This window comes from Heliangelus exortis, chromosome 19 (assembly GCF_036169615.1).
Source record: "Heliangelus exortis chromosome 19, bHelExo1.hap1, whole genome shotgun sequence".
NCBI classification, from domain to species: domain Eukaryota; kingdom Metazoa; phylum Chordata; class Aves; order Apodiformes; family Trochilidae; genus Heliangelus; species Heliangelus exortis.
In genome coordinates this window covers 8,860,860-8,885,738 of record NC_092440.1, presented here as the reverse complement: position 1 = coordinate 8,885,738, position 24,879 = coordinate 8,860,860, and the positions used below count along the sequence as shown (strand labels likewise).

Sequence of the window (24,879 nt, the reverse complement as noted above, 5' to 3'; positions counted from 1 at the left end):
CCACCTTCCAAGAATTACTCTCATTACTTCCAGCAACTCTGACAACTTTTATTATTTTTACAGGGCATCCTTGCCTGAATCTCTGAAGATTTTGTATCGCATAGAATGCTGTGACATACACTTCCTTATAACCCATAAGGCAGTATAAACTTGATGAGTCCATAATCTTATTTTCTTCATTTGTTAGACAACATTTGTTTTTAAATGTGAATTTAATGCTCTTTGCAAGAAGGCTGTTCAGGAGCATATGGGATATACATAAACTTGAATTACAGAGCACATCAAAGCCTCAGTGTTCCCAGTGGCAAAACAGTTGACCTAAATAGAATGGCATCATAAATAGTTCTAATTTAATGGCAGAAAAAGGGAACATTTTCATCTCTAATGTTTCTCTGTTCAGTGCATCAGCCAATCTATTTTCATCCCATACCTTCACACTTACTAAATATGACCTTATTTTAGTCAGTTGCAAAGGCCAGAATGCTGCTAAAGTGTCTTCCACTTCTTAACACTTAAACAGAAGCTTCTCATTGAAAACCAGCATACTCAAAAAGAAACAAACATTCATTTAATTGATGAAAACTTTCATAAGCCTTATAACCCAGCATCTGCCTTTATTCTAGACTTCAGCAACCTACCAATTTCTCATACAATATATTATCAGAAAATATTATACAGAAATTACTGTGGAAATAAATTCTGAATGTGTAATGTCTATGCCATTTTTCCGTAAAAACACTAGCCAATAAATATTCAGATGAGGAGGAAAAAGAGTCACAGACCAGTGTCACAGTACTCCTAAGGACACAAATTTTTTTCAGAAATGTGTCACCCCAGGAATGCAACTTTTATTTCTGTACTGCAGAGTACCATAACTAAACCATGTAAGTTATGTACAATTTTAGCTATATTTTGTGGATTTAAAGGTTGTTAACCTCGTATCTACTCCCTTCTAGAGTCAAATTTCAGCAACTACACTGCAAAAATGAATAGTAATTTGTGCTACATATCAGAATACATACACACTTCTCCAAGTCCCACTCGCTTGTATAAAGTTGGCCTGTTTTCCAGTCCAGCTCTCAAGACTGAAAAAGAACTTTTTTAGGTAAGTTTTCCCCTTCGGGGACAAGCCCTGACTCTTAGAATTCTGCTCCGAACTCTGTATCCAAAATTGTGCAGTTTTATACTTTCTGAGTATGAAAATGCAATTAAACTGCACAATCCAAGTAATTCCCTTCAGGAAAGTTACTATGACAGAAGACAAACACAAAGTTTGTTTACATTCAAGGCATATTGCAAAGGTTGCACACATTGCTAAATTGTTAAAAGTGAGAGGGCACACTTAAAGCAAGTCTTGGATACTACTGAGGCTGTGATATTAAATTAGTGGCATAGGCAAGCAGAATTGTTGCACTGTGCCTTTCACAATATTTAATATATTTGCAAAAACAAACACCAATAATATGAAAAACACTGATACTACAACAGTAGAAGGTGATTTTACTACTAGGTTAGTGGTTAATGTGTCAAAGATTGACATTTTACATTTATATTTTAAATAGCTTTTAATAGGTTTTTCAATGTACCTCAAGATCTTCACTATAGTAAGAGTTACCCACAATAAATCATTATTAGATCCATACACATAGTTCTTCACTTTCTGATAAAAAGGCCTAACATTTTTAGCATCACCAGTGTACTGATCCCTCACTGCAATAACACTGCTTGCTCTTCCTGTGTCAGCTAGAACATGAAACTGCCTAAGCAAGACTTTCACTGCCTAAGCAAGACTTTCACTTTATATATCTCATGAAGTAAATAGTAAAGGTAATGTGTAAACAATAAACAGGAGGAAAACATTAGAAAAGGAAGCAGTTTGAGGCAGATGGATGAATAAAATGAAGTGATGCTATGATACACATGGCTTCCTCCTATCATAAAGCATTATTACACTGTCTTTTTAAAAAAAAAAAAAAAATAATTCCTCAACAACAGTAGATTTCAGGTCTGCTTCGATCCCAGGTGCTACACACAAAATGTAGAGAACATGCACAGCTATTGATGAATTTCAGAAATGTGCATTGTCTCAGGGACTTAGTCAGACCTCCTTTGGTTTGGAAATTCAGCAGTGGGCTGTGACACACACACACAGATGTCACAGCATGGAGCTACCACTCTTCTGAAAGCTTTGAGGATGGACTTTCATCAGAGCCTATGTGAGTTACAGCTCTTCTAATATGAATAAGGTTGCTGAGCAACTCATTTAAGCCTTTAGAAATGCCAGATTGGAGTTTTATTTTTAGCTAAATGTAGCCTTGTAAAAGTGGCTGGTTCATGACGTTTCTTCCACTGAATGCTAATGTGGTGAGGTAAGGAACACCAACCAGCTCTGCTTCCATGCTAGTCACAACAGGCAGGATTTGCCACAGGTATAACCTCAGAAATACAGCCTTTGTCCCATGACAGGCACAAAGAAAAATGGTTAGTATTAAGAGGCTTTTTATGTCAGGGCCTGGTATATTTTACTGAGAAATTTAAAAGTACAAAGAAATAATGCAGAAGGGTATGAAAAATAGCTACAACATCTTAATTATTTCTATCAGTATTTTTCAGAAAAATAATAGAATTTTACGATCAAGTCTTATCAAAATAACTGAAATCTTTTTACCAAAGCCTAATGCCTTTTACAATACAAAGAAAATATGCATTTCAAGTGTCTTAAATATGCATCTATTAGTGTCATAAAATATAACTTGAAAATAACATTTCTTAATACAATAATTTTTTATGATTTATTTTTAATTAAACTATTTTAAGTTCTCAAGTAGAAGAAAGAAAATCAGAAAAAAAGTACTATACAATCTACTTTTATCCTCTCTGCAGGATCATTTTTTTTGTAACTAATGAACATAGGAGATCTGTGCTCATGATGTTACCTGGTCATATTGCAGTGCTTTTTGGGACACACTTGCATACTGAAGGCTCAGGCGACTCTTTTCTTGTACAGCATCCTTCAGTTCATTTTCCTAAAACAGAAATAAGGAGTGTTAGAGACCATTTGTCTCCATTACAGTACATCCTATTAAGTGCTTAAGGAAGCAATTTTTTTTGCATTATTTGGTATTAACAAACTATTAAGTGTAATATCAGGCACAGCACCAAAGGCTGAAGGTGCAGAAGCAGCAGATTATCTTCCAGTTATAGCTGGCTCTATCATAAACCCACATGTTTTCCATAGATGAGCTGATTAAAGATGTGCGGGAAAAGAGAGATAACCTGACTTGACAGGCCTGATGCCTACAAAAAATAATAATAATTAAAAAAATCTCCCTGTGGATGTAACAAAGGGCTCAAAGCTGGCTGCCCCACTGAAAGCTGGGAAGGAATTTAGCTCCCAGAAAAAGGGTGCTATCAAAGTTAAGTCTTCAGGAGGCATTCTGAGGGCAAAAGCCAACAACTGGAATGTATACTTATGTAAACATTTATATACTCACATACTTCACTTTACTCATAATGTATAACTGTTTGTTATATATTTATATACACATATTCTAATAGAAACATTTTTAGAATCTGGGTAGAGCATGTATGTGCTACAGAGGCAGGCAAATGAGAAGTGCAGATGGAAGTCAGAAGGTAAATAGCCTATGCCTAAAGGTCAAGGCATTAACTGAAGCCCCAGGAACATTTTATTATTTATTTAGACAGCATTATAAAGAGGAAAAAAAATAAAAATAAATAACACTCCAATATACAGTCAAAGGTGAAACTAGAGGAGGGGAAATGCTTTATTGGGTCACACAAATCAAACCTGATGCAGCTCAGAAAAAAACAACAGCACCCTTTGATATTTCTAACGATTTCTTTTTTGCACAAGCTCACAAAGGTAGTTGTCTGAGATTAAATGTTAAATTCAATTCCTTATGAAAGCAGCAATCAGTCGTGCTCGGCAATTTGAAACCTTTCCATCCTACTGTGTGCATTAAACATTATCTTCTGAAAACTTTGCTTATATTTGCCAAAAACTATACTAAGGTAAGCAAAACTGGACCCACTTTTGAGTGTTTTCAAATAATTTATGATTCTGCACTGTTAAGATGTCTCTGTCAGCAGATTTCTCTAATTATTCTGCTGAAGTCTTCAGAGAAACTGTTCCAAGTATTCCTTTATCACAATTTCTTTTTAAAATTCTCAATATGAAAAAAAAGAATTGCTAATTTTGGTTTTACCAATATAAGCCCTAAAGAAAGAATTTACAGTATCTAATGTTTAAATGTTTTCAATGTTTCTTGAACCAACACCCTTGCTATTTTAAGTTAAAAAAGAGACTTGAAGGCATGCAGAGGTAAAGGATGCTTTACTGTTTTCTTCCATGCACCATGTCAGAAAATTCAAATTTCTTATTGGCCCACAATCTGACTCTGAAAGCTGCTAGTTCATAGCTGCCCTTCTCAAAAATGCTGTCATATCACCATCATGTATTCACTCATCTGACTGGGGCTAAAATGGCACACAAAAAGTGGGGTTTCGTTTGGTGGGAATACAACACTTCGCATTATCATTTTATTACATTATGAGTTGTCTTCATTAGGACCTTATGGCTGGATCCTGAAGGAGCTTTGAAACTTCAAACACATTTTAAGGGAGACAGATGTCTTCTGAAAGTTCTAGTTATGTTTCTTCTCACCCAGGAAGGCTGTTTCCTCAAGAAGCTATAATGAATTAGAAGTATTATTCCCTTCTCTCTCCTTTATTTGGCAGCTAGCACTGAATGCGTTAACAACAGGGCAACACTTCTCATTTCAGTTCTTACAACTGCCAATTCTAAACAGAACCTTCAAGTCAACAGAAAGAAGAGGTCAGCAAATACATAGGGCAGCCATTACAAATGACAGACTTGCTGGCACGAGGCTGGCTGTGTGCTTGCCTCCAGCTTGCTTGTGAATGCTGGGGATTCTCTACTCCAGCCTTTCCCACTCTCAGTTTAATAACTCAGCCAAATTCTAAAGGGCAGAGGTACCACTCTGTTATTGCTTGGAGAGAGAATTCACAATTCATTACAGAGCCTGACATGATTCAGATTTTTCAATTCTTTGACAGTAAACCAGTACCCATACAAAAACCAAACCTGTAGAAAGCATTACCATATGCTCTTCCCCCACCCTTTCTATTTTTTAATACAAATAGATTTTAACTTCTTTTTACAAATTTAATGAGGTTTTTTCCTTTCTTCACCCACTGCCCTCTCCCCTGTTATTCATTTATTCACTATATGTAACAATTCTGATTTCATTGTGCCTAAAAAAGTAACATTTTACTAGAGTCAAATGGGGTCTACCATTTAACCTGTGCAAATCATCCACTGCAGCTTAATGAAGTAGAGTGAAGATTAAGAACTCATCAAGCCAGTTAGTCCAAGACACAGTATGAAGCATATGCTGACTGTTATCAGATTAGTGTGAAGGTGAAAAAGCTGCAGTGCTTCATACTTCCAAAAAAGCTTCTCTCCAGAGTCTTGACATTGGGTTTCAGTTATTAGTTTAACAGTTTATCACCCCTTTTCTAATAATCTTGCTACAGAATACCCATGTAAAAAAAAAAAAAAAAAAAAATCTTGAAGCAATTTAATTACTAGTCTAATATGCATCCAAAAGTTCTACAGATACATGGATGTGGAAAATTAATGATAAAGAAAGAAGAGAAGCTGTATGTATAACTATTTTACCATCTCCCATAAAAAAGAATTAAAGTGTTGTCACAAATTATTATTAATTAGTTACAGAACAAATCCAAGCTGCACAGAGCTTGGATTGCTCCTGCTTACACTTTTTAACAAGTTATAATACCAGAAAAATAATCTATACATAGATGTATCACTTATGTGGTGTTATGCCAATCAAGCTGTATTCATGGCAGGACCATAAGTAGAATAATTTGCAAAAGGAATCTGAAATGCTTTTAGTGTGTCGGACAGAATTCCAAACAGCAAGGATACTTCCTGCTGGATGTAAGGAATGCTGCAGGTACTCTCATCTCAGTCATTTTGATTTAAGAAAACAACACTAAGGATGATCTTTCAGAATCTGTGAAGTAAACTGAATCAGAAAATTGACAAATGTATACAAACACGAGCAGTCCTGCTATAAGACATTTTTTAAGGTATGCCCAGAGCACTGCAGAAATTGAAAAGCTCACATACCAGTACAAAACTTACAAAACACGAGACGATTAATACAGAAACATCCATGAAAAATTAAAAAACATGAAAAATAAATTGCATTACCTTATATATAAGATGCATCGTTTTAAGTGCAGAAATGAAGGATAAATGTGTGCTCATAACAGAGCAAAAGTAGAAATCTCCTACGGATATTAGGACTGACTATAAAAATTCATGGTAGGAGGATGATTTCTGTAGATTTAATACAATCTGACACCACTGTCTGGGTAACAAGGTTCTACATTGCCTGGAGAAAGGCATCTGTTGCCCTATGTGCTAGTTTGCTCATCCATCAATTACTTCTGTTTAAAAAAATGTTATACACTGTTCATTTATTTGTAGCTCTTTTTCTCTGAGACATTTTTTGCTGGTAACCTGGAATGACTGTGTTAGAACACTATGATTATAAGACCCTGTGATAGTTCTCCATTTCAATGATACATGAACAGAATTAATCCAACAGAGAAGTGAAAATCTGTAGTCTACAGGTACTTAAAAAGGAAAAATGAAGAAACTTCTGATCTTTTCTGATGTATTTTTTGCCCTGTAAATGACTCACTTCTAAGGTCAGGTTCATCACAACCATGATGAATATTTTTTTCTCCTTCTAAGAGCTAAACTTTAAAGGCAAGGCTGACTCATCCTGAATAGTCCGCAGCAGAACTATTTCAGAACCTCAAGATGGACAAGCTAAAAGAACTAGGCTGAGAGACAGCCTGTACAACTGCCATTAAAACCTTCCTGATTTTCTCTTTGTAATTAGCATGGCAAGGATGAAAGAAAACCACGGGCTGTCCCACATAATTCTAAGCACTATGCAATCCAGCACTGAGCAAAGCGGAAACAGAAGTGAGCAGAGCAAAGTGGCTTTCATAAGAGATGCTGCTGTTACTGTGCCTGCTCTGACACCACTTTCATTACATCTGACAGCTTTGGATGCACACCAGGAAGATAAAACTGGAATCAAAGGAAGCTCTGAAAGACGCAGAATGTTCCCTCCCTGTCCCATGAAGGATACACAGGTTTATTCAGCATTGGCTTCCACAGTTATCAACAACAGTTTGCACTTTGAATATATTTATATTATCAGCAGAAAGCTATTAAATACAATGAAAAATAATACAACTTAAGACTTTAAAACATGTTTAAAAGACTTGAAAAATATTTCCATCCTCTCAATTGCCATGATGAAGTGAATGTTAGCAAGGAGTGCAAGAGATCAGGGCATTGATGTTAACATTTAAAAACTAAGGAATTTCCACAGAGAGTACTAGCAGGCATTCATAAGGTTTTTCTGCTACCACTCAAGATAAAAGAAGATCCACTCAGAAGTATTTGCATTTTAAATAAAACCACTTCACAACTTCCTTAATTTTAAACATAGGACCTTCTCCATGCAAATTATACTTTGCAAATTATACTTTCCTTCTAACAAAGGAAAATAAATGCAGCTTTACCCCTCTAATCAGTAGGCTGAAATTAGCATAATAAACACTATAAAAATAGCTCTCCTTAAAAAGCACTACTAAATAAGGAACACAGTAACTGTAGCAGTTTATTGGACTTGGAAATCCCCAGTGTCTTGGCACTGCAGCAACCAGGACCAGATGTTATGGAGGAACCACAGAGAATTAATGCATGGCAGTATTTTTCACTTCAGTAAGGCTCTCGAAATAACAAGCTTCAGGCTATACGAAGTCATTCCATTCACACTCTTTTGTCTTGTCCTTTGGAATATTAGCTTCTCATGCAACTGTTCCCCCAGCTTGCCTGCATGATCTTTTCTACCATCTCAAATCCATCGCCTCTGTAAAAACACTGATTTGCACAGCAAGGTACTCTTCCACATTTTGCAGGATCAGAGAGGAATAGGATGGATTAATGTCAGATGAACTTGAACTCCTGGAAGATTCCCTCATTTCAGAATAACATGTAAGCATATAAGACTTGTTTTTGCTGCTCAAACCATGTCCATCACTGAAATCTCTTTATCACGCTGTCCATCTTATTTTCTTCACCTATGGCACGCAGTACCAAAATAATTCTAGCAGTGACAGCACAGCTGTTCCCACATTTAGCCACCCAGAGCACTTATACAATATGCTTCAGCTTTTGTTCAGGCTTCCCCCCTGAAGATACTCCCCTCACCTCACATTAGCCAATCTAGTACTTAGTATTTCCATTAAAAATAAGCACATTTGTGTTCTACCTTCCAAATTACACCCAGCTGCTGGGACCATAAACATATCCAAAGATACAGTAAAAATACATTTCTACAACCTTCAGTAGAGAATTAATATTACAGCACTGTTTTTCCTCAGACAGTATTAGAAAGGTAATCAACTTGATTTGTGGGCTGAAGCCAAATCAACATTTATCCAGGGGTTGTTCTTTCAATTATTTTTACACTCACTTGTCAACATAATAAATTAATCCATGTATCTGAGAGAGATTCTAATTCTCATTTATCATGGCACAGCTCTAGTTCAGCCAGGGAAAACTTATACCTAAGGGAAAGAAAAAAATAATCTTAAATTATCCACTGCTAAAAGAGAAAGGAGTGAACAATGTCCCCAGTCTTGTATTAAAGCCCAAAGGAAACACAGTGTGGCTTAAACATTAACCCCATTTGACTGCTGGTCTCAAGCTGGCACTGTCTGTAGGGGATGCTCCCTACTGCCCCCTTAACAAATATTTTCTTTTTACCACCATACTACATATTTTTTGCTTCACATCTCCAGTAAATTGTCTTTTTGCCTTGAGTCCAGTAAATGTGCCAAAGACCAAACTTATTTCTTTAAGTCAACCCAAATGCCACCAAATATTTAGAAATAATTGAAATGCATGGTGTGGTTTTAGCAGTTTCACATGTGTTGATTTCCACACATACTTTGTGATAACTCACAGGGAATGTGGTATCCACGTTTTCCACTTATTTTGGTTTCACCAGCAGCAGAAAAATCAAATTTGCTAAAAACATGAACAAAGTTGTTCTGATCGCCACTGGGGCTTGATAGGAGCAAGGCTGCAACAGGAAGCATCAATTCCATTATCTAAGGCATTAAGGTTTCCATTTGCCGATCAGCAGAACGTACACAGAAGACTGATGAGTGGCAATGTGAAGTTGGAGAGATCTCAGCAGAATACCTTACACAATTTTCTAAAGACCAGGTATGTTAGTATTCTGCTAACACACCAGTTGCAGATTCTTTTATACAGGAATAGCAGATGGAGAAATCGTGTCAATTGAATTGTCAACTTCTTTGTGCTATTTCTTGTGAGAGAAATTTATTTTTCCTACTGAAATAGAGCATTTCTTGTTTTATCTCACTGATAATTAAAATGTAATTAGTTAGATCAGCTTTCACAAATATTTCTCAGAAAGCTTTTCCTCTTGTCATGCACAAAGAGGAGAGAATAGCAAACAAGATCAACTGTTGCCGTGGTAACGTCAAGCCCCAGCAGGTGAAAAACTCAATCCTGTGGCACTGAAAAAAGGATGAAGTGTACTGAACCCAAGCATAACATCAACTAAAGCTCAACAAGCTAAATGTTTTCCATAGACTGGCATATTTTTAAGCAACACCTTTAGAGAATCAAATGCTGAAAAACATATGATGCTGTCACTGCTGGTGACAGTAATTATTTTGTCTCAGAGTAATTTCATTAGGCAGAAATTTATATTATGTTGCATAATTTGAGAAATCTCTATGCAAAGCTTAACACAATTTTAAAAAATTGTAAGTTACTTGAAAATAGAAGATAATTTTTATTTCAAGACACATATGAGAAAAATAGGTTAAATAATTTTAAAGGTGTCAGAAGCATCATTCAAAACCAGCTATTCATGCATCACAAGTTCTGTTTTCAGAACAGAAAATATTACAGCCTGCCAGTAAGAATATAAAATCAGTCAAGCTAAAAAATATAAAATCAAGCAATATAAAATCAAGCTCAAATGGTTATATATGAACACTAAACAAATCTATGACTTAACCAAACCTAAGTATTATGGGTCATCTGCTTTCTGTGAGTTAATTTTTAAGAAAAGCAGTAAAAAATGGTATGCTAGTCCTTCTGTGGCCCAATCAAATCTTCCTAAACTAAGATTATCTACAAGAAAGTGCCCATCTCAAAAAAATCTTTATCCCCATTTACAGTCATGAAGTTGCCTTCTCATCTGCAGTGCCTTCAAGCAATTGGACATCACCATGTGTTATTATTCTAGGAATCAAAGATGTTGTCAAACCATTTATAACACACTTTGAAAACCGGAAAAAAGGGAACTTAGTGATTTCTGACATAACAGAACATAAAATATGAAAGGGCTACATAGCTTGTGCTATGTATTAAAAATAATATAGATATATTTTTCTCCATCCGCTCAGCAAAATATGACTTTAACAAAGCTTTTACACTTTATTTACAAAATGTCTTACTATGTACATATTTGCAGGTGCAAAAACTTACACATATGATTTTTTTAAGAATTTTTAGGAAAACCTATCACAAAACAATGAGTTTAAAATGCTTGCCTGTCAGAATTTGAAATCTGTTCATTATTCCCAGTCCTTGGGCAAGCAATGAGTGAACTGTTGCCCTACAAGACAGAAAATTAGCTCTGTCCTGGCTATAGCCAGGACACCTGTGCATTCATCCTTTGAAGTGAGAAAAAAAAAGAGAATACAAGTCTATCATCTAATTAAGGATATGTTTTTTCTTATCCTTCTACTTAGTATCATCTAATGTCCTAATATTGATGTTAGAAGAAAGTCAATGTCTAACACATTATGTTTTGCTTTTGAAAGTGTAAGACAAAATAGGGGCTAGAATCAAGTCTAATTAAAAAGTATTTTGGAGGCAAGAAATCCTCTGTGTATGGAAAAAGCAAAGTAGTTTAACAGTTTTTGAACAGTGGCTGCCTGAAGAGATTTTGCAGCTTGGAGTTACAAAGATTATATTACTAGGTTATCTGACAGAGTGCAAATAAAGATGAAAGCAGTACCTCCATGAGAATAATACTTACATATATTTATACACAGACATTTTCAGGAATAGTTTGTACAGAAACTGGGAGAAATACACGATATCTGCTTTTCACAAAGAAAAACCCAGTAATTAAGAAGAAAAACGTTCCTTCATTTTTGATTCTTGGTTGCAGACATCCCTGACAAACAGGCAGCACTTTGAATATGTGGTCTTGGATGGTTTGACTGGCACTGAATAGAGATATGAAAACAGTCACAATAGTCACAAAAATCTTCCTGTGTATCACACTCTGTGGATACACACAGGACTTAAAGCTTTTAAATAACTTCTTATTTCACTGTCATAAATCTGGTCTCCATCCCTGTAGTCTCTCAGAACAATTTTCTAGGTGTTCTTTTGAGAGCAGAACATAGGCAAAATACTTTAACCATAATATATCATAAAAAACAAACACAAAATCTAAACTTTATACTTGCCATACTAGTTTCCCATATCTGCTCTTCCCTAAACTTAATTAACGGTGCAAGAAAAGTATTTATATACAAATAGCTTTCATATAAAATAAAAAGTAAAGTAAACCACTAAGGCCTCAATTCAGACAGGCTGAGCAATGGAATATTGAAGCAATTTATCCAAAACCCCAAGTATTTTACCCTTCATTAAACCCTGACACAAATCCAGAGTTTTGACTGCATTCAACAGGGCAGAGAATCATCAGGTAGAAGTCTGCATTAGAGTAATAATTAGAATTATTTCATTGGTATTACTAAGTCTTAGCAAACGTATTATCTGGCATCCCACTTAATCTTAAATTTGCTTCAAGATGATCAATTAGGTGTATATTACCCTCAGTCTTAAACCATTATTTCATTACATAGGGTAACACGTGGTAGCTATGAAATGTATTTCACCCCCACTTACTCAGAAAGCAGTCCTGTGTCTATGCAATTGCATCCATCTTCCCTCCTTAATGACACAGGCAAATAGAAAGAGCCAGAGTTTCTTTCTCCTCATTCAAGCTGTGCTGCATCATACTGCTGAATTAAAATTAATCTTCCTTACTATCTGAAGCTGACCTTTTAGCCACCGCCTGGAAAGAGAACATCACTCCCCTGGGGGCTGTTCAAGGTGAGGGCTTTCTTGTGCCTGACACCTCTCAGCCACCAGATGAGATAAGGCAAAAGCACATTAAAACAGGTAATTTAGTAATGTATGATTGATATTATTTATAAAAGGCAGGCTGGTAACCCATGCTCGGCTTCTTGCTTCCTTAAGTACCTGAGGCAGGGAAGCTTTTTGTGATCAGTAACATCAGTAAATATTTACACTTTGGCTGAACAGAAAAGATTCTGTAAACTTTCCCTTAGTTTCTGTATTCAGTTTGCTATTATTGTTATCCCTGAACTACACATTCTGGGACTTAAGGTGCTTGAAGTCATTAAAATAACTGAAATTTATTCATAGTTGTTTCCAAGATAAAACTTGACACATTGGGGAAGCACAGAATTTATGGTTTTGCTACCTGCTCATTTATTAAACGAGATATGTAAAACAGTAAAAGAGACTACAAAATTATTTTGTCTTCTGCCACTCAAACAGTTTGAGCAGTGGAAATTTTCTTTGCCTATAAAATCTTTTTAATATAAGAATGCATTATTCATATCCTGAATACAACTTCTGAAATCTTTCTTGCTCTCATTTTGTACAACATTCATGTTATTTTATGTCCCCCTTAAAAACATATAAAATCTTTGTTGTTGTGATTTGTACATCTGATGATATTTAATCACAGCTTTACATTTAAAATATAATCTGAAAACAGTTCATAAGTCTCAAGAACATTAGGGCAACTATCCATGAAGAGTCTAATCAGAGACAAAACCTACAAAAGAAAATCTCTGAAAATGGTGAGATAATGTAAAGGATTATTACTACTACTGGAATATAATACTCCACTTTACAAAATAAGTATTGAAATTTTCTCATGTTTAATTCAAGATCAAAAAAAGGAAAATAACTGCAGTGCTAGTAATCTTTAGCTTTAGGGCTTGCTGTAATTATTTTTTTTAGTTCACAAAAACCAATGTTTGTGGGAGCTGCAAATTTAAAGCTTTGTGGAAGTTCCCACGAAAGGCTGGGGCTTTGAGGATAGGAAAAATAAAATAAGATAAACACTGAAAACCACAAAACACTAATCACAGTGTGCTTCTGATCAGAACAGTATAAAACCCCTGATGCTATACTTATGTATTTTTAAACTTCTAAATTAATTATAACTTTCATCTCCCAGTAACCTGCGAAATACTTCCAACTAGTACATGCTAACAAATACAGTTCAAATCCTGCCTTCTGGGCTTTGTTTTGCGACAGAAATTAGGACTCTTTTAATGGTAACATTGGCTATACCTGCATTTGAAGGGCTCTTCATCTAAACTATACCTGCACTCAGCTGTTTTTCAGGCAGCATCCTGCTTTGGTCCAGAAACCTCAAAATGACAAAGATTTTTCAGGAGACTGATTGACCAACTGATCAAACAAGGTTTAATTGATAGCAATATTTTAAATTTTATTTTAAAATGTAAATATCTGATAGAGTGCATATCTCTGGTCTGTGTCAATGAAGAACACTTCTCTACGCAAAACAGATCCTTGGAGAAAATTTTAAAACTACACTAAAATTTCCAGCACTTTAGGCACTTGACACCAGATATTGTCAACAATATTTCTACCTGTTACATTTTCATTAATATATTTTTTATTCATATTGGTAGTTTGCTATTATTGCTTTTTTTTCCCAATGTGTTTATTTGTAACAAGCAATGCAGAGAGATCTTCAGTCCTCAAGAAAAAATAGGAGCTCAAATAAACCCCAAATAAATTAGTCTTTGTTAAATATGAACAGATAATACATTTAAGTGATGCTTCTGAGTTGCAAAGTGCACAATTTCAAAACAGAAGGTAAATCAAAAAAGAGGTTCAATTTATCTCCCATTTATTTATTATCTTCAATTTATCTCCTCATTTCAAAATGAGGCAGTGTTGTAGGCATGTGAAGAACTGAAAAAGGTAATGAGAATGTTTATGAGAAATAAAAAAAAAAAAAGTAGATCACAAGATATCAGGGAATAATCAAAAGAATATAGTTTAGTGCATTTCTGAACATATCACTTGAAAAGTATCAATAATATTAGCTGAAAATAAACTCTGCCTCTGTGCTTCCAGGAGACACTGCATGGTGTTTCATTTATCACTTTAACAAATAAGGAAAGGCAGCTAGGTCCCCTCTGCATTTTTAAAATAGTCTGTGATAATAGTTATTCATTCATTTTAAATGAAGCATTGTAAGGACGTCAAATGCAAATGATGCCAAGCTTTTTCTCTTCTTGAGATCTCAATGAAATCTCATCATACTGACAGCAGGGTAAGTGAAGCTGAGCATCACTGAATTCTCTGGTGCAGCTATCAACAAAGTGAAGAATGAAACTGAAAATTAAAGATAGCCTCAGATGGCTGCACATTTATTTTCTGAAGTTTTCTGAAACACAGATTTCATATCACTGATTATTTTTTCCAGCTACCTGCTGGAGAATGACACCTGCCTGCAGAAAAAGTGTTTACCAGACATCAGAGAGACACCAGAAATCAGGTGCCTTGACAGATCCCCCTGCTCCAGTGACAATTGTCTGTCACTCTAACAGGCATAATAGCATATAAAAGACTAACATTTCTCCTAAATTTCCTAATGCAGAATATATACCTCTAGAAGTTCTATTTAAAGTATTTTCATTGCCTGTAGCACTAAACTAATTTTTATTTTCACAAAAAGATTTTGACAGGAATATACATCTGTGAGAACCATTTCTTAGAAGTTCACTGCAATTAATATTTAATTTTGGGAAGAGGCTGCCTTTTGGTGAACTATCATTACAGCATTAATATGCATTTGAAACTGAGGAACTGTGATTGTGGAAAATCTGATATAAATATGTGAAAATCATGAGCTTACTCTAATGATTTATGAAGGAGGTGCAGTGGCCAAATATGCTGATTTTGATCAAGTGTTTTACACTTCATCATATATACATTCAGTTTTGATTCAACTCTCCAACTCTTCATGGGTAAACTGATTTCAGTTCAAGAATTGATGAGCTTAAACTACTATAAACACAAGCAAACTGGAAGGTAGACTTTCATTTGTTCAGTATCTGTGCATGTAAGAAAACTTAAGAGCATTTTCAGTTGCTGAAAAGTTCTTCTACAATGTTGAAGTAATTTGTTATCTATATACAAAATAAAGAACCCATAAGAGAAGACAATACCAACATGCAAAACCAAAGTATGCACTGGTTTACTCCTCTGCATAATCTTCACTTTTTTTCAGGTTATTTCCTACTGTAGTCATAGTGTGGTGGCCATTGGTAAGGGAAAGTACTGTTTACACTCTGATCAGAACACTTTTTAATGTTTTGACAGTCCCTTCCACCAGAAAAGGGAATTATGGAGTGTGCATGCCTGCACAGACACCTCAGCAAAGTAACACTATGGGTCTTTGAAGGACCCAAAATACCCATTAGCAAAGTAACACTGGAAAGAGGAGGTGGCAAAGCAAGAGTAACTGCAAGTGGTAAACAAAGGAGAACAAAAAGCCATCTACCTTCCACCTTAAAGCATACAATAGCATTTGCAATTAAGGAATTTTGTGAAAAACTAACAATTACGTTGTAAAATACATCTTAGGCAAAATTCAGGCACCTGTCTCTACCTGCAATGTGAAACCCATACACTTTTTCTCTCCCTCCCTTAAACACTCCATGAGACCTGCAGGAGTGCAGTATGTGAATACAGAACCTAGCATTTATTTTATCACTTACCTCCACAGCAATGACAGTGTTTAGACTTTCTCCTAAATTTGGACATCCCTTCTCATTAGCAATCCTTTCCCTCCATTAGTGGTTTACTGTTGTTCTATTTTGTAAGCTTCCAGCAAATTAACGCTACATTGAATTCCACAGAAAAAAAAGATGCTATAGGCTTTCTCCTCCATGCCTGATTTAATCACATTTTCTTCTCCTTCTATCTATCTGGGACAACTTGTGAAGGCCAAAAGTGATATTTACACAAAAGATTTCTTTATTTTCCCTTCTCCTTCCCCTTTACAGCATTACACCCAGCTTGTGGCAGAAGAGATGAAGTCCTCACATACTTCCTTCTTTCATAAATAATACTAGCAAATGGTGGAGACCATTCAGAAGAACTAGCAATAAATCAGCATCACTCATTTGAATCAGGTGTAGAATAAATTCTACTGATTCTGGAAAAGCAATCTACCAATGGCCAAGCCTACACATAGAGACATTCCTTTACTGTTTTAAAGTGCTCTGAAATAATTTTTAAGAGAAGAAAAATTGTTATTTATTGGCAGTCTGTCATGAATATAACCTTCCCTTTAAAATTTCTCAATTTATTACTTTTTAAACCCCTATGCTTCAAACTGTTTGAAGTATGATAGGAGATTATCTGCTTAATCCGTTTCTTTCACTCAAGCATTTCAGATTTCATGCAGTTATGCAAAGTTTAGTTCTGATTAAGAGACCTGAAAAGCTCTTCATTTATGAGAAAATGAGTAAGGAGAAAAAATATAAAGCTCTAGAGTATGTTGGCTTGGGTTTTTTTTTCTTAGAAAAAAAAATGTTTAGTGAACTACAAGGAAGAAATTTTGAGTTTAAACTCTTGCTGACACTAACTAGCTCGGGAATTTATGTTACCTTTCTCCTTTCATTTTCTGCTGAAAAGGCAGCAGCTAAGGGAAGCTTGTTAATTCCATTTCTTCAGATTTATAATTCTGTTCCAGTCCTTGTCAAAATGGAAACTGTTACTTGATTAGGAACTTGACCAAATGCAAACTATTGCAGCCTTCAAACACTCAGATGATTCTTTATTTACCCAGAAGAAATGGAACTCACTGCCAGCATGTTTTGTATTTGGTTTTTGTGCCCAATTTGGAGATTCAAACCTGGATCTCTTCTTTGTTGCCTTCAGCATAATTTAGCATGATTCAGTCTTGGTGCTGCCAAGACTATATCACCTTAAATAGGCTTTAACTACATAATTAACCAAATGACTCAACATCACTTTGTTCTTTCTTTGAGAATGACTGGGTTTAAGCTGTCTCCTCAACTCAGTCTCTAAATTCAACCATTGCTAGCTGAACCACACAAAGAAAATGAAAAGCACTTTTCTCTGAGGGTAACATTCCTCTGCAGAGAAAGGATGGTAATTGAATGTTACTGCAATCTACCTCTCTGTGACAGAAAACCTGAAAATCCCTGTCCTGTTCCCCTGACAAGTTTGACAATAATCCAAATATTGAACCTCTTTCCTCTGCCAGATGGCCTTCTTATGTGCAAAATGCGTGTTAAAAATTGCCCATATACCAAAATGTGTCTAATCCTGTTTTATAGAGGTAGAGAAAAGTTTCTAAATTTGGGAAGTAATTGCTTTGCTGTCCAATGAAATGCACACTAAAAAAAAAAAAAAAAAAAAAAAAAAGCAAAAACCAATCTCCTCTAGGCAAGTTTTGGTTTTCAACACCAGTTCAGATTTCTGTCAACACAAACGCTAAACCTTTGGAAAAAATGAAGCTGTATAATTTCATTGTTGCAGTTTGCTGTATTCATTGATGCTTGCTTTGTGTGACAATACTATCAAAATAACAACATTCAGTGCCTGGATATCATCCAATCATAGCTACAATGTATTTCTCAAATAAAAATGTACTAGGGACTCTCTTGGGTAATAATAGTTTTTGTAGAGGATTCTGATTTCCCCAGTTGTGGTTTTATTAGAATTCTGAACAAAAACCCTGACATGTTTTATGTGAGCAAATTAAATGTTCTTTTTTTAAGTACAGTCTACCTGACACTGCTACCCTAGAGCAACACCTTGCCAACTTGAATCTTGAGAGCACTAAGTCTTTGATTTCAGAAATTTCAGAGGATCAAAATCTTAGTTCCTAAAATCTGAAAGATTAGAGCAAAAAAAAAAAAATCCAAACAAAGAATAGCCCTACAACACAAATTTCAAGTGCACTGCCAAATCCCCAGCCAGCTAATTAGTATTCCTGATTTTAAGCAAGTATCAGCAATGGTCTACGTGCATTTATCACATGAGTTTTTCCTTCACCTGCCTTAATGCAGAATAAAAGATTTAATGATAGACACATCCCATGATTGAACTATGGTTTTACACTTTATAGGACTGGGCACCAATCCCACTGGGGCGGTGCAGGGAGGAGGGGAGGAAAAAGCAGAACCAAATAGTGCAGGGACAAAATTTCCAATGAATTTTCAAAAGTATTAGAAAAGAATCGAGGTGGAATACAAATGAAACTGCACAGAGCAGTTTGTGAACTGAAACAACAGACAAACAAAAGGGCAAAAGAAGGGGGGTCCCACCAAGCAGTCATAAACAGAAACACTGTGAAAAGCATGACAAACTCCCTAAGTATTTTGTCACCTTTAAATACTGCCTGGTTAGGGGAAGGGACAGACATTTAGTGGTATTCAGAATGTTGTGCATGTGCACTCTAGCTCCTGTCTCCTACAAGAAACCCCCCTCAGCAGATTCAATAACCTTGTCACCTGGCAAGACATAACCCTGTTTTATACATGGGCAAGCTTTCAAAGGCAAAATGCTTTGTACTGTACAGTTCTTGAGGCACTGATGTATTCTTAGTGAACATGAGAAAACTGCTAACAAACATACAAAAAAACCCCCTGCAAGTCTCTAGTCAAGTCCTGCAGATTTAGGAATTCACTGTTGGTTACAAGAATCATTATCTGCTATGGCACTAAAATGTAACCACAGGTGAGAATAAAAGTATTTACGCTTTCAGTGAGAACCCTTACTATGTTGGACCAGAGCTTAAACATAGGAACTTTTGTCATGTGACTTTACCTGAATCCTTGGAGATAGGAATCTTTATGATCTTTAAAAACTCCCATATTCTAAAAGTCTAAAGATATGGATGATGATGGATTTTTGAGGACTATTCAAAAGAGAGGTTACATTTTAAATAAGGCAACACTTAAGGAATTAAGCTACAAAATTTCTTACATTTTCAAAAACATGAAAAAGAAAAAAAAACCAAAACAAAACTGGTACACTGTTATACAGAAATTACCATTTCTAAGTCTATACAGAAGGGTAGGTTCGTGTGACCTAAAATTCACTGCTCTTCAGTGACTCTGCAAAAGAACAAATAGCATAAGAGTAATACAGGGATTTTCCTATTCTTCTGAAAAACCTTTTTCCATATATTCAGTGTGTCTACACTATACAGTGACAGACAGACACATAGGTACAGAAAAGCTTCCCTTTTCAACTGGGTGAGCAAAGAGAACAGGACTTCTAAAAATAATTTGTTTGGTTCAGCAATAACTTCCATCGTTATTCCTCTTTCTGCTATTCTTGCAGGCTGTGAGGAAGGGTAATTTTTCTTCCTAGATCTCTGCATGTGTTCTACCAGCTCAGCAGCTCAGCTCAGGCTCTGATTATTCAGCCTGCTTAGGAACCAGAAGAGGCATTTGCAGGGTATGAGACATTAATGTCACTGCATTTGGTTCTGCTTGAGAACTTCTATTGCCATAATCTAAAGAGAAGATTCAAAAAGGAATCATGGAAGAAGAAATTAGAAAGAAAACTATTAAAGCTGTTGTTCACTAGCAGAAATAACCACCTCACTTTTATTTGATGGCTTGATGTTTGCAACTGAAAGAAACCCTAACACTTTCTCTTTCAAGGCACCACTTAAAGTACAATCCAGTTGTACTTATTTGTCATTCCTATCAAATGTCTGTATATTTCTATTAATGGGCTGAGACTATGGGAAAGCAACACTTTTCCATAGGGTGAGCCACTATTCTCTTGCACATTCCTCCTTGTTCATTTGCTATTGCTTGGAAAACCCTACCCTCAGCTTCTTTGTCATCATCCAGTTCACTGGGATCTGATTGCTGAAACTGCTGACCAGGGCACAATCTCTGTTCTTCTACACTGACAGATGCTCTTAGAACTATGAAGTTTGGGGAAGGACACAACTGATGGAAACCAGATGGAGAAATCAATAACATGCCCAGAGGAATGCTAATGATTCACAGATCACAGCTGGCAATTTGTCCTTGGAAAATTAAAATAAACACATTATTACACAGCTTCTGTAACTTATTTCATCAGTATTTTAGAACTGTGGATCTTCTTTTTTAAAAAAATAAATTTAAATAACAAATTACTATTTGCAGTATGCAAGCACAATTAAGCCCTTTAAATATGTTTTCAGACTATCCTGAGTCAGGTTGGAACATATTTTTTTAATTTGACCGACTGAAAATTTAAAAAAATGTTTTTCTTCAGAGTTGTTTTCATACTTTTCGCTAGTATCAACCACTGCACAGCCATTACTTTTAATAAATCAGAAGTGTACAAATCAGAATCTGAAAATTAAGTTTGGCATTGAACTCAAACATCAAATTTCACTAGACACTGTCAACCTGAAGTGACTAAACACTTTTGGGGATTTTTTTACTTTCTTTTCAGTTGTTGGTGCTATCAACTCCTGATAAGAATTCACAGAAGCTCTGACATTACTGAATCTATGCTTTCTGTAAAAGGAACTGCAGGGCAAAAATATCTGGTGTGCTAAAGCACAGATTTATGCACTATCCAAGATATCAAGATTAAAATTGTGAGAGGCTTCAATTGCTTAATGTGAACCCTGAAGACAAAGGGTCTCACTCCCTATAATATTAGAAAAAAACACTATACCTAGCTAGGTGTTCAACTATTTAAACCTGTTTTAAGTTTCTGGGTTAGCTTTTTTTTTTTTTCCCCTTTTAATTTTTGTCTTCCAACTATTCCTTTTTAAGCTTACTAAATATGGTGCTACTTTTTCTCAGAGGTAGAAACTTCCCAATTCAGGGGTTGTCTTGCTTTTAAACTTGATTATATGGTAATGTGCTAAAAATGCTATTACATGGGAGGACTGCAATCATTAATTTTATAGATAAGGACACATTCCTATTTCAGGAACATTATTTTCAGAATCTGGGTTGTTTAGATTTTCTGAAAGGTATATCCCAGATCATCTGTCAATCTAATTTGGTTCGTCTGCCAAGAATATGCACTCACAAGCCTCAAACGCAAGAAATAGAACTGAAAATAAATTCCACTGCTACCGTAGCAAAGAGAAATGGGGTGGGGAAAACTCAGGAATTATTTTCTTTATTGGTGATGTTTTGCACAAGTAGTTTTTTCCCCTCAGTTACCCACCAAGGAGAAACATATAAATTCAGAACATGTAAACACATAAATTCACAGAAAACAACTAGTAAAGTCGAGCACTTGATTCACCAAATTTTTTCTGTTTCTAAATCATGCAATACAAGTGTCTCTCTTTAGGCTGGCAACAGTTTCCCTGGGATCTAAAAGCTGACAGAACTTACATGGCATGCAGACATTGCAAGCACAGGAAGAAATCCAGACAGATTTCTTAAGAACATATATCCTTTATTGGACCTTTACATAGTGATTTAAAGGAAATGCAAAAAGATTATAAACTTAAAGTCTATACTCAACTACATGCCGAAAGTTTTAGCCATGTGAAACATCAAGTGAAGTCTATTACTACAAACCTCCAACTTAACATGTTCAGGATGCTTTTTAACATTTTTTCTTTCTATTTGACCTGCCACTTGAAGTCCTGTACACCTGGATTCACAGTAAGTGCAAACTCTCTCAAAGCAGTCCACAGCACAATGATTATGGGACTCAGAGATCATGTGAATGAAATTTACAATTTCATTCCAAAAACCTCAGCTAGATTCCCAAATTGACAAAATTAGTTATTTCATTACTACAGGACTTCTAGGATGGGAGAATTCTTTATTTAATAGTCCTTTGAGACTGGAAAATCTAGGAGGCATCCATTACTCAGTCAGCCAGCCTATAAAAATTACATGACTTAACACAATTTTTAATTGCTTTTTGTTATTAACATTTACATTGCTCCCAAAATGACAAAGTGTCTCAGCTGGAGACATGGTTACATTTTTAATAACACTGGAAAGCAAAGCTCAGACTGTCAATTTTAAACATACAAAATATTTTATACATGTGTGTTCACAGATATGTTATTATCTATATTACATGTATACAATTCTGTCATGCTATATGTAAAATATATGAACATAAAACCATGTATATATCAGTTTTCATGGATATATGCTAAATGAAATCTCATGACCATGCTGTACAGAAGGTAAAAAAAAAAAAAAAAGAGACTGAGCTCAGAAACCTCTCAGGGTCCACAGGCTTGAAAAAAACTGTTGCACAAGTGCTTAAGAAGCCTCTCTCACCATATTAAATGCTTTTATTGCCCAAAATAATTAAGCTGCACCTATATTCTCTCCTTGTGTATCCATAGGTCTTTCTTAGGACTTTTCCACAACTTGCATTGTAACAACTTAAACAAATGTATATGCTTAGATCTTCAAATTAATTTTATCCTTTTTTCTGGGTAGTCCTTTTTTTATTAACTTCAGAAATCAGGTGTAGATCCAATAAAGCAACATTACTTTTTATTGAACTATAGTTCTTTCTCTTTTATGATTTTTGCCAGAAAACTGAAGTTTTCCTGGTATGTCACTTTCCTGTGTCACCATCACATATCTTCCTGCTCATTTCAGATAAAGTTTACAAACAGGTCTGCTGACAAGCAATTACTTTCTGAAGTTTCCAAGCATCTCTTTCCAGAAAACTCAGCTCTGTCTGCAATGTTAACCACAAAAGAGTAAATGAGCCACAGCACTACTAAGGCTAATGTCATTATGTTGCCAAGAGACACCTTGCATGTAATTCAGATTGACTCATAGCTAAAGACAGAGCCCCAGTAATGCTGTTAAAACATCCCCACAGGCTTCCTTTTCATTCTTTTCTAGAGAAATATTTACACAATTACAAAATAGTTGAAATACAGTCAAATACTAGAAATCAACAAAGTCAGATCCCTCCACTGTTTGGATATAGACATCCCCAACTGTTCACACTAAATCCTTTCTCTAGGCATCTTTCAGTCCCCACACACCCACATAATCCTTTCAAAAGGAAGGGTTAGTTTTGACGTCCCTCTTGCTGTATCAATTTCCATGCCCCGGATGAGCCTCAATCCTCTGATAGGCATCTTAGGACTAAATAAATGAAAGGCAGACTCCCTGTGAAAGACTTAAATCAGTTTAGAGTCCTGGACTCTTCAGCCATCAGAAACTATTTACTGGAGGCAAATAATGTGGAAAAGCTTACTTCTCTCTTTAATGAGAATTAGGAGGCATCTTTCCTTAATGAGGAATGTGTCAATAATTGTCCAACTTCCAGGACTTTAAGGAAATGGAAAAACTACACAAGAAAGGTAGGGAAACAGTTTGCTTCAGAGGAACTGAAAGAGAAAAGTGCTAATGCAGTGCTAGCAAACAAGCTTCCATTTTCCTTCTGATACTTTTGAATAAAATCTGCAAACAATACTTAATTCAAATCCAAATGTTAAAAAAATCTTTGTGTGACAATCAATGCACCCAAAGTTGGGGCATAAGGAATTCATTACATAATTGAGAAGGGCTCAGAATACATCTTACCACTATTGTTACTTTTCTTATACTTAGAGGTTTCTTTTCGGCACTGACTTCAGACCAAAATCTTGCCAAATTCTCAACCTAGTTAACATTTCTTACAGATAGAACTAAGAACAAATTCTGTAATGAAAATATTTTTGTCAGCTTTCTTAATCTTTTACTTTTACAGTTCTTAGCCTTTACATTTCAGAATCTGACAGGAACAGGGAGCAGGGTTTATTCCACTTAAGCAAATTACAAGTATTAATTAATGGCTCTCACTTGTTTGCCAGCTCTTGCAAGCAGAAGAGTAGATAAAAATGTATTTACAGCAGAATTTAATTACCCATTTTCAAGCCTCTGGCCTCTTGGCAAAAGTCTCCCAATGTAGTGCAGAATAGGACTCGGATTAAGAATTAATTTACTGTCAGCAATGATCTGCAATTTAATGGCTTAATCAAGTTTGCTATGAAATTAGTAGGGAGCTCTGGAGCCTGATATTGCCCCAGAACCTGCTGCATCTAAGGACAGGTTTCAGAAATTCATAGCATAATCAGCACCCAGCAAATCCAAGGTCTCTCATATAATCAGAAACTGCCTCTAGCAAGCTTAATACTCACATTACAAAATTATAGCTCATGGGTTTGAATCAGTGCATACATTTGACGCTCTCCCCCTCTTCCAGTTAAATCACCTGAAGAAACTGTACTTGCATGGACACAGATTAGCATGAAAATATGGACCAGCATGTGATTAATGCTTTCTCTCTTGTCTTTTCAAATCATAACGCAAATACAGAAAACTGTTAATAAAAGACAAAAAGTTTTAACATACAAATGTTCTGTTAGCTCTATTCAGAATTCTCCCCACAGTGGGCAGTATGATTGTGGAGTTCTTTCTGTAACACAGCTGAAGATGGAAATAAGAGATTGAGACTATGAAAATCACAGCTGAGATAAAATTAGCCATGAACCGAGCCTTTTGTTTGCTCATATTTTGAAAATTAAAAGA

General features: G+C 35.5%; 1 protein-coding gene across 14 annotated transcripts in view; it reads right to left on the bottom strand.

Moving 5' to 3' along the window:
* RIMBP2 (RIMS binding protein 2) overlaps nt 1-24,879 on the bottom strand; it is a 126,586-nt gene that overhangs the window by 46,217 nt on the left and 55,490 nt on the right. For 13 of the 14 annotated variants that reach the window (XM_071763243.1, XM_071763244.1, XM_071763242.1 and 10 more), the window contains one exon: nt 2,937-3,026. In XM_071763243.1, coding sequence (XP_071619344.1) covers nt 2,937-3,026 — 90 coding nt within the window. Of the gene's footprint in view, nt 1-2,936; nt 3,027-12,130; nt 12,253-24,879 lie in introns of those variants that run through there. The other variant, XM_071763248.1, reaches the window with a different exon arrangement.